The sequence below is a fragment of the Pan paniscus genome, chromosome 1 (assembly GCF_029289425.2).
Source record: "Pan paniscus chromosome 1, NHGRI_mPanPan1-v2.0_pri, whole genome shotgun sequence".
Lineage (NCBI taxonomy): Eukaryota > Metazoa > Chordata > Mammalia > Primates > Hominidae > Pan > Pan paniscus.
In genome coordinates this window covers 118,372,619-118,389,394 of record NC_073249.2, presented here as the reverse complement: position 1 = coordinate 118,389,394, position 16,776 = coordinate 118,372,619, and the positions used below count along the sequence as shown (strand labels likewise).

General features: G+C 38.7%; 1 protein-coding gene across 11 annotated transcripts in view; it reads left to right on the top strand.

Annotated features, from left to right (window-relative positions):
* GPSM2 (G protein signaling modulator 2) overlaps positions 1 to 16,776 on the top strand; it is a 56,956-nt gene that overhangs the window by 38,732 nt on the left and 1,448 nt on the right. For 6 of the 11 annotated variants that reach the window (XM_063606648.1, XM_034932566.3, XM_034932597.3 and 3 more), the window contains 4 exons: positions 3,629 to 3,805; positions 7,447 to 7,606; positions 9,021 to 9,235; positions 15,758 to 16,480. In XM_063606648.1, coding sequence (XP_063462718.1) covers positions 3,629 to 3,805; positions 7,447 to 7,606; positions 9,021 to 9,235; positions 15,758 to 15,997 — 792 coding nt within the window. In that variant the 3' untranslated portion in view covers positions 15,998 to 16,480. Of the gene's footprint in view, positions 1 to 3,628; positions 3,806 to 7,446; positions 7,607 to 9,020; positions 9,236 to 15,757; positions 16,481 to 16,776 lie in introns of those variants that run through there. The other 5 variants (XM_034932572.3, XM_063606647.1, XM_055115185.2 and 2 more) reach the window with 1 other exon arrangement.

Below are 16,776 nucleotides of genomic sequence, written 5' to 3'. Positions count from 1 at the left end.
GTGCATAGTAAAAGGGAAGGGACTTCATAATTAGAAACAGGTTATTGAAGAACACATCAAGGCTACTTTTTTCCATTTCCTTTGAACTGAATATTACATTGTCAAAATAGGCTCTCGGCTGGGCGCGGTGGCTCACGCCTGTAATCCCAGCACTTTGGGAGGCCGAGGTGGGTGGATCACGAGGTCAGGAGATCACATCCTGGCCAATATGGTGAAACCCTGTCTTTACTAAAAATACAAACATTAGCTGGGTGTGGTGGTGTCCGCCTGTAGTCCCAGCTACTCGGGAGGCTGAGGCAGGAGAATTGCTTGAACCTGGGAGGCGGAGGTTGCAGTGAGCTGAGATCACACCACTGCACTCCAGCCTGGCAACAGAGCGAGACTTGTCTCAAAAAAAAAAAAAATAGGTTCTCATTATTTTACGCATATTTTTATTTCTTTTTTTTTTTTTTTTGAGACGGAGTCTTGCTCTTTGGCCAGGCTGGAGTGCAGTGGCGCAATCTCAGCTCACTACAACCTCCGCCTCCCAGGTTTATGCGATTCTCCTGCCTCAGCCTCCCAGGTAGCTGGGACTGCAGGCGGGCACCACCACACCCAGCTAATGTTTGTATTTTTAGTAAAGACAGGGTTTCACCATGTTGGCCAGGATGGTCTCGATCTCCTGACCTCGTGTTCTGCCCACCTCTGCCTCCCAAAGTGCTGGGATTACAGGCGTGAGCCACCACTCCTGGCCTTTATTTCTTTATTTTACTTATTTATTTTATTTAGCCACTGTGATATATTTTTTAAAATACTTTTTATAAAATACCTTCATTACAGCAATTTTAGAAAATTTGAACACAGAAATCAAGATAATCAGTAATTCTGCCTCCTGATGGTAACTGCAGTTATTTTGGCATCTATTCATCTGGCATTTTCATATGGATATTATAGACACTATTTTCTAATATGTGGTAATCTATCAAGAACATCTTTCCAGCTGGACACAGTGGCTCATGCCTGTAATCCCAGCACTTTGGGAGGCTGAGGCAGGCAGATCACTTGAACCCCAGAGTTTGAGACCAGCCTGGGCAACATGGCGAAAACCTGTCTATACAAAAAAAAAAAAAAAAAAAGATAGAAAAATTAGCTGGGCCTGGTGTCACATGCCATGCCTGTAGTCCCAGCTACCTGGGAGGCTGAGGCAGGAGTATCGTTTGAGCCTGGGATGCAGAGGTTGCAATAAGCCATGATTGTGGCACTGCACTCCAGCCTGGGTGACAGAGTGAGACCCTGTCTCTGAAAAAAAAAAAGAAAAAGGAACATCTTTCCATGTCATTAAATATTCTTCTGCCCTATCATTATAACAATAACATATGATTTTTCAATAGTGATAGTTTATGTGTGAATAGTCTTCAAAAAACCAAAATCTAATTGTGAGAATCATATCCAAGATATTTTTATTCCAGCCATTCACAGAGTTATTTGGAAACTCTAGTAATTTTTAAAGGACTTTGTGATTTTCCCAAAATGTCCAGCTCTTCTCTGTGAGTGGTTGAAATATAAATTTGTTAAATCCACAAATTATTTTTAAAAGCTTTTAAAAAGGCCATTTTTGTCTACTTTCTTCTTTTAGGAACATACTAATAAGTAGCAAAATTAATTTGCTATCTTCTGCCTACCTATGTAGTGGTACTAACAGTGTCATGTAAGAAGCTGACCAGATTCAACCTTGTAATTCTCCAAGAGCCAAGTGATAAAATTCTATCCTTAATGTAAAATATGTTTAAGTGTAATTAGTTCTTTTTATTGGTTTCTTTTCCTCATAATAAAGCTGTCAAAGAATTCATTATTTCATTATTCTCAACATAGTAAAGAAGCATACATAAGGAAAAAGGGAGACTTCTAGGTTAAGAGGCTTCCTGGGAGAGTGTGCAGTGGGAGGGAACTTTTGAGACTTGGATGCCTGAACTTGGATATGTGAAAATGTCTTTACTAACCTCACATTTGATAATTTTGCTGACTTTAGAATTCTTGGTTAGAAATAATTTTTCTTCACAGTTTTTAAGACATTGCTTCGCCCTGTATTCTTGTTTTCAGTATTGTTGAGAAGTTCAAATAAATATATAAGGAACATTTTTAATTTTTCTTCTTGGGTTTTGGGTGCAGTTTTATGTTCTCACATCAAGGACCATTTTCCTTTTCTCTAAACAATAGACCACGAAATCCACTGTAGTAAATAATTTCCCCTTATAACCTGTATGTGAAAAGGAATTGATGGCTTGGTTCACTTACTAGCTACATGTTTTAAAAACAGCAACAAGGCGGGGCGCAGTGGCTCACGCCTGTAATCTCAGCACTTTGGGAGGCCGAGGCGGGTGGATCACGAGGTCAAGAGATCGAGACCATCCTGGCCAACATGGTGAAACCCCGTCTCTACTAAAAATACAAAAAATTAGCCGGGCATGGTGGTGGGCACCTGTAGTCTCAGCTACTCAGGAGGCTGAGGCAGGAGAATCATTTGAACCTGGGAGGCAGAGGTTGCAGTGAGCTGAGATCGTGCCACTGCACTCCAGCCTGGCAACAGAGTGAGACTCCATCTCAAAAAAATTTTAAAAAAGCAACAAATGTATACACACACACACACACTCTCTCTCTCTCTCTCTCTCTCTCTCTCTCTCTCTCTCTATATATATATATATATATGAGTTCTCACTATGTTGTCCAGGCTCAAGCAATCCTCAAATTCCTGGGCTCAAGCAATCCTCGTGCCTCAGCCTCCTGAGTAGCTGGGATTACAAGTGTGAGCCGCCATCCCCAGCTACATGTCTCACTCCCCTATACATTTATTTCGATTTGTGTCTCATGGGGCACTTTTCTGGATTGGTGGAAATGTTCTTTGTATTGATTGGAGTAGGGTTTATATGGCTTCCAATCATAGACTTAAAATCTGTGCATTTGACTGTAATTTTACCTATAAAAAAAGTGTCACTAAAATTATTACATAGCATGAACCTTTAGACTTACTTGTAAACATTTAAGACTGAATGTTAAAGCTGCAAATGTCAGAGCTATTGTATATAGTGCATATTTTTCCAGTGTACTCAATAAATGTTATTTTGTTATTTGTAGGCTGTCATGTATTTAAACCAGATCTAGACCTTTATAAACTGGTTTTGCCTATTGAGAATTTAGTATGGTATTAGTAAAAACAGTACCGTTTTATTTTTTAAAATTACTGCTATGTTTTATATATTAATTTTTATGTTTAAAAATTCTACATACATCCAAAAATTCCAGTTGTAACAGATTTTTAAGTAACTCACGTCTAGAGTAAAACTTTGGCTCCTTCTCTGACCATTCATATTTTATTTTTATAGAGTTTTGGTAAACCTTGCTTTCTTATTCGTAGGTTCTTAAAAACCAGCATTTTAATGTTTTGATAATGAGAATCCACAGTATGCATTTGGTACAAGTCTTGAAAATAGTGCAATATACTAAAAAGGATATTTTAAAAGAGATCTAAAATTCTTCCTCTCTCCCCCAATAGTAAATAAGTGAGTACGTCAGGTTAATATTATGGGAAACCAGAAGAGAGCTGGGGATTTGGGGGTGTTTATTCACCTGCCTTCCATTTATAATTTTGTAGGTACAGAACTGGAACAGTGAAATTCTTGCTAAGCAAGAACCTCTTATTGCCAAACCTTCTGCAAAGCTACTCTTTGTCAACAGACTGAAGGGGAAAAAATACAAAACGAATTCCTCCACTAAAGTTCTCCAAGATGCCAGTAATTCTATTGACCACCGAATTCCAAATTCTCAGAGGGTACGTTTAAACTAAGTTTTTGAGTATTGTGTTTTGAGTACCGACATTTGGGTTTTCTTGTATTCATGCTGAATTTTTAGTAATTTAAATTAGACATTTAATATAAAATATCTTTGTATTCATATTTCCCTATCTTTTCTATCTTCTTCAAAATTAGAAATGGTAATTACTGTCTTAGTAGATAAGTTGCTTCCTTGTATTGGACAGTAATTATTTCTTTTTCTTTTTTTTTTTCTCGAGATGGAATCTTGCTCTGTCACGCAGGCTGGAGTTCAGTGGCGCAATCTCAGCTCACTGTGACCTCTGCCTCCCGGGTTCAAGCGATTCTCCTGCCTCAGCCTCCCGAGTAGCTGCGATTACAGGTGCACACCACCATGCCCGGCTAATTTTTGTATTTTCAGTAGAGACAGGGTTTCACCACGTTGGCCAGGCTGGTGTCAAACTCCTGAACTCAAATGATTTGCCTGCCTTGGCCTCCCAAAGTGCTGGGATTACAGGTGTGAGGCACTGCGCCTGGCCAATAATTATTTATTTGAGTCACTATTGTTTGCAAAAATACTACCAGTTATTTCACTGCATTGTCTCCCAGTAAAACCACCCTCTACTCAGCTCAGAAGGCAGAACAAATTAAATTCAGATGCTCAAGGATTTCTAAACATTAATTTAGAATGAAAAGTGTCTGTTAGCATCTACTTGTATTAATCACATTATTGAAACTACAATGATAGAATTACAAACTTTTGATGAAAAATGAGCCTGGGCAACATGGTGAAATTCTGTCTCTACCAAAAAATAAAAAGTTAGCCAGTTATGGTGGTATATGCCTATGGTCCCAGAGCCTAGGAGGTGGAGGTTGCAGTGAGCTGAGATCATGCCACTACACTCCAGCCTGGGCAACAGAGCAAGACCCTGTCTCAAAAAAAAGAGAAAAATGATCATAACAATCAGTTTATTTAATTCATTTAGAAATAAAAATACCTTGGGTTTACTGATAATCAGTATCAGGGAAATCTCAAATCCAGCTACCCTATAATCTGGTAAAAGGATCAAAGTAAATTACAAAGAAGGTACTTCATATTATCAAATCCATTTATCTGCCGGGTGCAGTGGCTCATGCCTGTAATCCCAGCACTTTGGGAGGCAAAGGTGGGTAGATCTCCTGAATTTAGGAGTTTGAAATCAGCCTAGCCAATGTGGTAAAACCCCGTCTCTACCAAAAATACAAAAAATAACCTGGGTGTGGTGGCACACACCTGTGGTCCCAGCTACTCAGGAGACTGGGGTGGGAGGACTGCTTGAGCCTGGGAGGCAGAGGTTGCAGTGAGCTAAGATTGCGCCACTGCACTCCAACCTGGGTGACAGAGTGAGACCCCATCTCAAAAAAAATAAAATAAAATTGGCTGGGCGCAGTGGCTCATACCTGTAATCCCAGCACTTTGGGAGGCCAAGGCAGGCGGATCACTTGAAGTCAGGAGTTCAAGACCAACCTGGCCAACATGGCGAAACCCCGTATCTACTAAAAATACAAAAATTAGCTGGGCGTGTTGGCACATGCCTGTAATTCCAGCTACTCGGGAGGCTGAGGCAGGAGAATTGCTTCAACCTGGGAGGTGGAGGTTGCAGCGAGCCGAGATCGCGCCACTGTACTCCAGCCTGAGTGACAGAGTGAGACTCTGTCTTAAAAAGAGTAAGTAAATAAAATCCATTTTTCCAGCAATGAGAGCCTTTGCAAAAAAAAAAAGCCTTTTTTTTTTTTAAATTAGAGATTTCTTTTGTCAGCATTTCATTTATACCTACACCTTTGTGTAGTGTCTTTTGTCTCGATTTCTTTCCCCCCAGTCTGTGGTATTGTTATAGAATGCCTCGATTTTTATCAGTGGTTTCTTACATAGCTTTTCTGGGGTAGCTATGACTAATAAAAGGAAAAATTACGGGGTATATAGAAATTCAGGGATATTTTTGTAGGTCTAGAGCAGGACTGGAATTCAAGGAAGCCATGCCTTTGTTCAAGGTTTGGGGTCTTAACTAAGCTCACTTAGCTCAACTGAAAATGCCCATACTTTAGGAGCCATATGTGTTTTCACATTCAGAGTTTTGAATTCTAGGCTTTTTTGCCCCTAGGAAAAAGTCTTTTGTTGGTAATTAACACATTTGACTGTAGCTTATGTATGTATCATTCCCAAATCTCAAATTTAGTATGTTAAAAACTTCTCTCAATCACTCCTGTTTTCCTTATCCCAGTTAAAGGGATACCATTTACTCTGTCCCTAAGCCAGGAACCCCAATGTCATGCAAGATTCCCTCTTTCACTAACCACATCAAATCCACTGTGTCCCTCAGATCTGCTCTCACCCTCACCCCTTTCAAAAAATATCTGCTACCTCAGCACTTTGGGAGGCCAAAGCAGGCAGGTCACCTGAGGTCAGGAGTTTGAGACCAGCTTGGCCAACACGGCGAAACCCTGACTGTACAAAAAATACAAAAATTAGCCAGGTGTGGTGGCACGCTACTCAGGAGGCTGAGGCAGGAGAATTGCTTGAACCTGGGAGGCAGAGGTTGCAGTGAGTCAAGATCATACCACTGCACTTCAGCCTGGATGACAGAGCGAGACTCCTCAAAAAAAAAAAAAAAAAAAAAAAAAAAAAAAAAAAAAAAAATCTTCTACCATGTCTTAGCCTAGTACTTACTCTCTTACCTAGGCTTCAATAGGTACCTGAACTGATCTCCCTGCCTTCATTTATTATCTCTAAACAAAACTGCTTAAAATTGACTATTGCCAGTGTTCATCTTATTTCACATAGGATAAAGTCTACATTTGTTAGTATTGCATACAAAGGCCTCTTCCCTCCTCTATAGCTAACCCTGCCCTTCAGTTCATCATCAATTGAATACTAAAAACTTTTTGGATTGCATATTAACCAGTATGAAACATCTCTCACCTCCAAATGCCTATTCATTCTTAAGGAGCCAACACGAATACATGCTATGAAATTTTCCCTATTTCTCCTAAAAATTAGTTCCTCTCTCCTCCTCAGGCCCGTAACATTTTTGTATATGTGCCTCTATTATAATACATCATTATGAAAAAATTAAAATAATTACTTGTATTAAACATTACATTCATCATTTCAGGTTTGAAGCCTTCCAAATGAAGTATAAATATAGTTCTTGCTCTCCTCACAAATATTTTTTTGAAGTTTGTATTTTTTCAGGATCTTCAAATCTAAGTATAATAAAAAGACCTTAGAAATCACTATGGTAGGAAAATACACTTGTTTTCTTTCTTAGCTCTTACAAAGAGATAAGTGTACCTAAATTCCACTGCAGAATGTTTAGAACTGAATGTAGAGCCTGAAGTACAGGCCTGTATCACCAGTGTTTGCATAATTCAGTATCTGTAGTGGTTCTGTTAAGTCTGTTTCTTTAGCCTTAGAAATACAGGAATTAAAAACGAAGTGCTTTTTGTTGGATTAAAATAACATTTTATTACCAATATTTGCCATCTTGTATTCTTTTTCAAAATGTCAATTTTTAATCCTTATCCTTTACCTTTTGCATTTGAATGCATCATGATGTTCATTGATGATCTAAAGATAATACTGGAATATTCAAATAAACTAGACTTCCTCTCAATATTTTAGAAAATCAGTGCAGATACTATTGGAGATGAAGGGTTCTTTGACTTATTAAGCCGATTTCAAAGCAATAGGATGGATGATCAGAGATGTTGCTTACAAGAAAAGAACTGCCATACAGCTTCAACAACACCTTCTTCCACTCCCCCCAAAATGATGCTAAAAAGTAAGTCATCTCTGTTTCTCCCCCGATTTTAATAGTTCTCTTTGATATTCTTGTGGCTTATTTCTGAGAATTGAATTCCCATCATAAGAGATATAATAAATGAGCCTGAATTCAGGTATATCTGAAATGCTGGTATTTATACAGTTCAAACAAGGTTTTTTCAGTTCCCTTACGTATATCTGTGTTTTTAGTCCAATGTGCTTTCTACTAACTATATTATACTACCTCCCTAGTTTTCTTTGAAAAATCTGTTGTGGAAAATGTGACTGTGAGCCAGGTGTGGTGGTGCACGCCTGTAATCTCAGCTACTTGGGAGGCTGAAGTGGGAGGGTTGCTTGAGGTCAGGAGTTTGAGACTATAGTGTGCAATGATCGCGTTTGTGAATAGCCACTGCACTCCAGCGTGGGCAACATAGTTAGACCCTATGTCTAAAAAATATATAAAAATAAAATCTGATTTTATTAATTTATTTGAGACGAGATCTTGCTGTTAGCCAAGCTGGAGTGCCAGGCCATGATCATAGTCAGTGCAGCCTTGTCCTCTACTCTTGGGCTCAAGTGATCCTCCTACCTCAGCCTCCCAAGTAACTGGGACTACAGGCACACACCACCATGCCTGGCTAATTATTTTTATTTTTTGTGGAGATGAGGTCTTGCTGTGTTGTCCAGGCTGGTCTCGAGCTCCTGGCCTCAAGTGATCCTCCTGCCTTAGCCTCCCAAAGTGCTGGTATTCCAGGCATGAGCTACTGTGCCCAGCCTAAATATAACTTTTAAAAATAAAAATGAGGAAGAAAGGTAGTTATACATACCTTATGATTATATATAAAATGTCAATGCTTCATATCTGGATTAAAAAAGAAAAACGAAGACAGACTGAAGAGAAACCTATGGCTAAGGCTGAGGCTAAGGCCTGGCTGAGTTAGAAAGGACTAAAATAGGTTACTTATATTTTTCTATTTCAGCTACCAAAAGACTTCTTGTGCCATAGACCAAGACTTGCCAGCAGCACTTAACTGTTAGTTTACTAAATGATTTGTATCCAGGGCTTGGAATAAAAAACACTGTCCTACACAACCTGGTCTGAGAAATTATGTAAGAAAAACATTTGTTCAATTTCTGAAATCTAGTCACATATCTTATAGTTACATTTTGAGTGAGCATTAAATAGAGAAATATAGTCAAATCTGAATAACCTCCAAGTGGGTCATCTGAAGTACTCTGGGGCTCATTCTTCCCTCCAGCCAATAAAAACCACACCCATCTAGCCAAAGCCCATCAGTGTCAGCGCTATAGCAGGAGGGCAGGGCAGGTCTTGGGACTGGCAAGGCCGAAAAGATCTAGGTATATAATAAATGTGCCTAGGTTTTTTTGTTTTTTGTTTTTTTTAATCTTTGACTTTCTTCTTCTGTTCTTAGCACCATCTGTTCCTGTGGTATCCCCCAACACGGATGAGTTTTTAGATCTTCTTGCCAGCTCACAGAGTCGCCGTCTGGATGACCAGAGGGCTAGTTTCAGTAATTTGCCAGGGCTTCGTCTAACACAAAACAGCCAGTCGGTACTTAGCCACCTGATGACTAATGACAACAAAGAGGCTGATGAAGATTTCTTTGACATCCTTGTAAAATGTCAAGTATGTCTGTATATTTTTTCATTCTGCATACAGCTCAGATACCACTGAGAACATTGGTAGTGTTATAATTCTCATTCAGGAAGGGCTTATTTTGTATTAGAGAGTTATTATTGTCCATCATTCAGTAAAAAATCATTGAACACCGATTATGTTTCAGCTGCTATTCTAGGCATCGAGGACACACTTGATTTTTAAAGGATCTTACATTTTAGGAGAGACGTGTGTGTGTGTGTGTGTGTATAGAGAGAGAGAGTATATGTGTGTTGCATTAGGTAATTATGCTTGCTATGAAGAACTTTAAAGGAGGATAAAGGGGTAGTGGGTAAGCAAAGGTGTTGGTGGTAGGGGGAGTGTCTGTTTTAGGTAGGGTGGTTAGAGAAGACCTTTCTGGATTGTCATTTGAACAGAGACCTGAATGCAGTGAAGCAGTCAGCCATGTGAGTATCTAGAGAAAGAGTATTCCATGCAGAGACAGCAAGTCCTCTCTTGGATATAAAAGCTTAGCCAGTTCAAGGAGTGGCAGATGTGACTGGCATGGGATGAGTAGGGGAAGGGAAGAGTTGTACAAAATGAGGATGGAGAAATAATCAGGGCCTAGATCATCTAGGCTTTTGGAGGCCATGATAAAGTCGTGTTTTAGATGTATTAGGAAGGTACTGGGAGTGTCCTCAAAGAGGATCCTGGCTACTGATGGAAGAATGTAGAGTGGCAAGGGTGTTAGTATGAAAACCAGCTAGAAAGATTGTATGGTGATGCAGGCAAAAAATATTGGTGATGTGGACTAGAGTGGTAACAGTGAGAAGTAGTTAGCATAGGGCTACATTATTAGCTATTATATCAGTTATATATTATGGTTAGTTGGCAGGACCTCTTAATAAATTGAGTAGAGGGTTTCAGGGAAAGAGAATCAAGGATGACTTATACCTTGAATAACTGGGAAATGAATGGTTCTATTCACTGAAATGGAGATGACTAGAAGAAAAGCAAGTTTGGAGAGAAAAAGCAAGAGTTCTGTTTTAGACATGTTAAATTTGGTAAACTGTTAGCCAGTTCAAGGAATGGCAAGTGTGACTGGTATAGACAATGAAGTAGAGGTGTTAAATAGGCAATTTGATGTAAAATCTGGAGCCCAAGGGAGAAGTAAATTTGGGAGACATCAGCTTATAGCTGGTATTAAAGCCCTGGGAAGAAAGTACCTAAAGAATAGGACAGGAAGACTAAGCCCTGAGCATTTCAAAATCTACTAGTTAGATGGAGGAAGATGAGCTGGCAAAGAAGCAACAGCCAGAGTTGGAAGGATACCCCAAGGGTGGGCTGGGGAGGGGTGGGGTGTGGTGTGGTGGAAATCAAGTAAAGAGTGTATCTTAAGCAATGCTCAACTGTGGCAAATGTTGCTAAGAACCTGAGTCAGATGATGACGGAACTACTAGATTTGATAACATGGAGATTATGAATAATTTTGAAAGATACTGTTCCAGTGGCATGGTGGGGACAAAGGATTGAGTGGGGTGAGAAAATGGGAAGTGTGAAAGGGGAGATAGTAAATATAGAAACTTTAATGGGTTAAATGGACCATTAGCTAGAAAATAAATATAAGGCAAATGTGGGTTTTTTTTTTCTTTTTGGGGGTGATAACATAGTTTATCTACAGATGGAAATGGTCAAGTAGAGAAGAGTCAGTGATGTAGGTAAGTCTGGGGTAACTGAAGAACACAGTTTTTGTGTGGGTGAGAGAGGGAAAGCAGAGTACGGATTTGGAGATGGGAGCAAGTAGGAATTCTCTCGGGCTGCTTTTATTTTCTCACCAAAGAAAGAAGTAGTCATTAGTTAAGATTGGAGTTGGGGAGCACTATAAATTTGAAGAGAAAGGAAGTGGGAAATAGTTGACTTAGAGAAACTGAAACTAGGGGGAAAGTATTAAGAACACTGTGCTGTGCTAAGAACCCACCTGAGGTTCAGTCACTGGAAGTAAAACTAGTGAGTGCAATTGTGTATTTTATCCAGTCATAGCCAGCTGCTTGAGGCGGAGAGATAAATCAAGACTGCTATTTTTCCAGGAGAATGGGATTTAGGGGAGAGAATGGTAGTTGAAGACATGTGCCAGGAAGTGATTTTAATAATGGACTTAAGAATCTAGGCTGTAAGAAGGAAAATAAAGAAATGAAAAGTGTGAAAGTAAAAAGTAGCAGTGGTCCCAGTAGATTGAAGGAATGCTAAAGATACATAACAAACCATCAAGATATATGAAGCAAAAATTAACAGAATTGAAGGGAGAAATGGACAGTTCTACAAAAATAGTTGAGTTCAGTATCCTGTGCTCATTAGGATAGGACAACTAGAAGAAGAAAAGTCAGGAAATGGAGGACCTGAACACACAGTAAACCAACTAGATTTAACGTGCATATATAGCACACTTTACCCAACAACAGCAGCGTGCACATTCTTCTTAAGTGCACATGGAACATTTTTCAGGTCGGTCCATATGTTAGGCCACAAATTCTCAACAGATTTAAAAGATAACTATCATATAAAGTACCTTCTCTGACCCCATAGGATAAAATAAGCAATAACAGAAGGAAAACAGGGAAAACTCATAAATTTTGTGGAAATTAAACACTCTTAAATGACTAATCCGTCAAAGAAGAAATCACAATGGAAATTGTAAAACAGAGACAAATAAAAATAAACATATGAAAATGTATGGGACACAGCAAAGGCAATGTCAAGGGGGAAATTCATAGCTGTAAATGTTTACACTAAAAAACGAAAGATCTCAAGTCAACAACCTAACTTTACAACTTAAGGAGCTAGAAAAAGAAGAACAAACAAAACCCTAAACTAGCAGAAGGAAAGAAAAATAAAGATTATAGCAGAAATAAATAAAATACAGAACTGAAATAGAGAAAATCAATGAAGCCAAGACGTTTTGAAAATCAATTAACAAAACTGACAAACTTTTAGCTAGATAGACTAATTTTAAAAAGATTCAAATTACTAGAAACACAAATTTACCAAGAACAAATGATGAAGAAACAGAAAATACACCCATCATAAGGAGATTGCATCAGTAATCAAAAACCTCCTGATAAAAGCCCTGGACCTGATAGTTTTACTGGTGCATTCTATCAAACATTTAAAGAACTAACACTATGCCTTCTCAAGCTGTTCCTTCCAAAAACTGAAAGTAAAGGAACACTTCATAACTCATTCTATGAAGCCAGTATTGCCAATACCAAAGCCAGACAGACACTACAAGAAAAGTACTGACCAATATCCTTCATGAATCCAGATGCAAAATCAACAAAATACTACAATCCAAATTCAGCAGCACCCCTGTTGTAAAGGATTTTACACCATGACCAAGTGGGATTTATTCCCAGGATGCAAGGATTGATTGTTCAACATGTGAAAATCGATCAGTGTAACACATAATATAAACAGAATAAAGGGAAAAAACACATACAGGAAAAAAATGACAATTCAAAACTCTTGCATGATAAAAACTTAAAAATTAGCAACAGTAGGAAACTACCAGAACATAATAAAAGCCATATATGAAACATGTACCGCTGACATCATACTCAGTGGTGACAGACTGAAAGCTTTCCTCCAAGATCAGGAACGAGATCAGAATGCAGGTTTTTGCCACTTCTATTCAATGTAGTACTAGAAATTCTAGCTGGAGCAATTAGGCAAAAAAAGAAAAAAAGGCATTCACATTGGAAAGGACAAAGTATCAATAAAATTGACAGAGGTAATCAACAAGTTCAACAAAGTAGCATGATACAAAATCAACACAAAAATCCATTGTGTGTTTATACACTAACAATGAACAATTGGAAAAGAAATTTAAAATTCCGTTTAAAATAGCATCAAAAAGAATAAAATACTTAGAAATTAATCACTGAGGCAAAAGACTTGTATAATGAAAACCACAAAACATTGCTGAAAGAGATGAAAGAAAACAAATGGAACAATATCCCATGTTCATGGATTAGAAGACTTAATAATGTTAACATTTCGATACTATCCAAAGTGACCTACAAATTCAGTGCAATCCCTGTAAAAATCCAAATGACTTTTTTCTCCTACAGAAATAGAAAATATAGCCTAAAATTCATATGGAACCTCAAGGGATCCCCAAATATCCGAAACAGTCTTGAGAATAAAGCTTTAGGGCTCACATTTTTTAATTTCACGTTATTACAAAGCTACACTAATCAAAGCAGTGCAGTACTGGCATAAAGACAGACATATAGACCAATGGAATAGAATACAGATCCCAGAAATAAACCCTTGCATGTGTGGTCAAATGATATGCAACAGGGGTGCCAAGACCATTCAGTGGGGGAAAAGACAGTTTTATCAACAAATGGTTCTGGGTAAACTAGAGAGCCACATACAAAAAGAATGAAGTTGGACCCTTACCTAATACCATATGCAAAACTCAAAGTGGATCAAAGACCTAAGCATCAGAACTAAAACTATAAAACTCAAGAGGAGCATGTGGTGGCTTATACCTGTAATCCCAGCACTTTGGGAGGCCAAGGTGGGAGGATTGCTTGAGCCCAGGAGTTCAAGACTAGACTGGGCAGCATAGTGAGACCCCATCTCTATAAAAAAAATTTTTTTAATTAATGGCACACACCTGTAGTCCCAGATACACAGGAGGCTGAGGTGGGAGGATCACTTGAGCCTAGGAGTTCAAGGCTGCAGTGAGCCATGATCACGTCACTGTGCTCCAGCTTAGGCCACAGAGTGAGACCCTGTCTCTAAAGGGAAAAAAAAGGAAAGCCTCATGGCATTGGGTTTGGCAGTGATTTCTTGGTTATAAAACCAAAAGAGCGAGCAGGGAACAACAACAACAACGTAGACAAATTGGACTTCATAATTAAAAACTTGTGCATCAAAGGACATTATCAACAGTAAAAAGGCAACCCAACATAAAATACTTGGAAATCACATATCTGATAAAGGATTAATACCCAGAATATACAGAAAACTCCTAAAACTCAACAAAAACCAACCTGATTCAAAAATGGGCAAAGAACTGGAAGAGGCATTTCTATAGAGATAACAAGAGGCTAGAATATGACCATGGGAGCCAAATGGCTAAGGCCGAAGTGGAGGATGAGGACATTCAATCAGAGGAAGTCTAGGAACTAAGTGAGGAAGTCTAGGAACTAAGTGCCCAAGTGTTGGGTTAATTGGAGGACATTGAAATTATCAATTTATGACAGGAGAAATGAATGAGCCAGGTATGTGTGGAGGTGGCACTCACTTAGGAGGGCAGTAAATAACTGCACCCTCTGAGGGTTCTGGGCTTAAATGTTCAGGGATCTATGTCTTATCACAGTCCCTAACAATGTAGTGCATATTCAAATATCAGCTATCACACTTCTATTCTTACTCTTGAGCTACAATGCCAGAAACTATGGTGTATACTTGTAAGTGCATGTATTTTTTATTTGACAAGTAGCACGTCTAATATAAGAATCATAATACTCAAACTTGAAAGAAAAATTCAGAGACCAGTTATGGTGGCTCATGCCTGTAATCCCAGCATTTTGGGAGGCCAAGGTGGGTGGATCACTTGAGGTCAAGAGTTTGAGACCAGCCTGGCCAACATGGTGAAACCCCCATCTCTACTAAAAATACAAAAATTAGCCGGGTGTGGTGACGCATGCCTGTAGTCCCAGCTACTGGGAGGCTGAGGCTGAAGAATCACTTGAACCTGAAAGATGGAGGTTGCAGTGAGCCAGGATCACACCACTGCACTCCTGCCTGGATGACAGAGCGAGAATCTGTCTCAAAAAAAAAAAAAAAAAAAATCAGTCTGGGCTATTTCTTAACAGATCTAACAGCCTAAGACAGAGGCAGGCAAACTTTTTCTGTAAAAGGCCAGATAGAAAATATTTTAGGCTTTGCCGCCCATATGGTATCTATTGCAACTGCCCAACTCTGCCATTTAGTAGGGAAGCAGCCATATAGATAGTATATAAACAAATGTATTGATGGGAAAATGAAAATGACTTCATTTACAGAAGCCGGCACTGGGTTACAGTTTGCTGTCCCCTAGCCTAAGACGTGATTTTTTTAAGGTAGTTCCTCATGGGGTTTGTACATATTTCTAAAGATTTGTTAAGTTACACAGTTGATGCCTGTTAGATTATAACCTTGAACTGTCATACTTAGATACAGTTGACCTTGTATTTTATCCTTGTGACCAATTATAATTAAAACAGTATGACTTAACATAATGCACGTACTAAACCAATGAGGCAGCTATACCTATATAAGCCATTTTAAAGGAAAAATTTTATGCAGTTTCAGGTTTAAAGATTATTTCTTTCAGAAATCAGGCTGGGAACTAAAGAGAACAATATAAAAACAAAGATTAATTTCTGAGAAGCCCCAAATAAAAGTTTACAACTGCGTTTTCTTGTTGTGACTGAGATTTAACATAGCTTGGTGCTTTCTTTCCCACAGTATGTCTTTTAATCTCCTCTCATAAACTTCTAGGGATCCAGATTAGATGATCAAAGATGTGCTCCACCACCTGCTACCACAAAGGGTCCGACAGTACCAGATGAAGACTTTTTCAGCCTTATTTTACGGTCCCAGGGAAAGAGAATGGATGAACAGAGAGTTCTTTTACAAAGAGATCAAAACAGAGACACTGACTTTGGGCTAAAGGACTTTTTGCAAAATAATGCTTTGTTGGAGTTTAAAAATTCAGGGAAAAAATCAGCAGACCATTAGTTACTATGGATTTATTTTTTTTCCTTTCAAACACGGTAAGGAAACAATCTATTACTTTTTTCCTTAAAAGGAGAATTTATAGCACTGTAATACAGCTTAAAATATTTTTAGAATGATGTAAATAGTTAGCCTTCAGTAGTCTATTAAGGCATTAATACTTCTCTGGACATGCGTGTTTGAGGGTGGAGGTGTCCTGTAAGGTGCTTCATCATCTGTGATTACTACTTGGGATGTGTTCTTTGGCAGCTTGTGAGATTACTTTACCTAGTGTTTATAAAGTAGGAAGTTAAGTGAATCATAGGTTAGAATTTAATACTCTTATGGAAGTAATTTTTTAAAATCTTAATTGACAATGGCTTTTTTTTATACATAACCATGGATGTAGTGGGAAACAATGTTGTTTAGTAAAAATAATGTACTTGATCAATGTAAAAAAGTATATAAAATAGTCTTATTAAAAATCTAGGTTTTTTTTTTCCTCCATGAAAATCTATTTTGTTAGGCCAAAGTCAGTATAAAAGAAACTCTACTTCTTGGGCTGGGTATGGTGTCTCATTCCTGTAATCCCAGCACGTTGGGAGGCTGAGGCAGGAGGATCGCTTGAGGCTAGGAGTTCAAGACCAACCTGGGCAACATAGTAAGACCCCCGTGTCTATGAAAAATAAATCACCAGCCAGGCGCAGTGGCTCACACCTGTAATCCCAGCACTTTGGGAGGCTGAAGCGGGCAGATCACTTGAGGTCAGGAGTTTGAGACCAGCCTGGCCAACATAGTGAAAC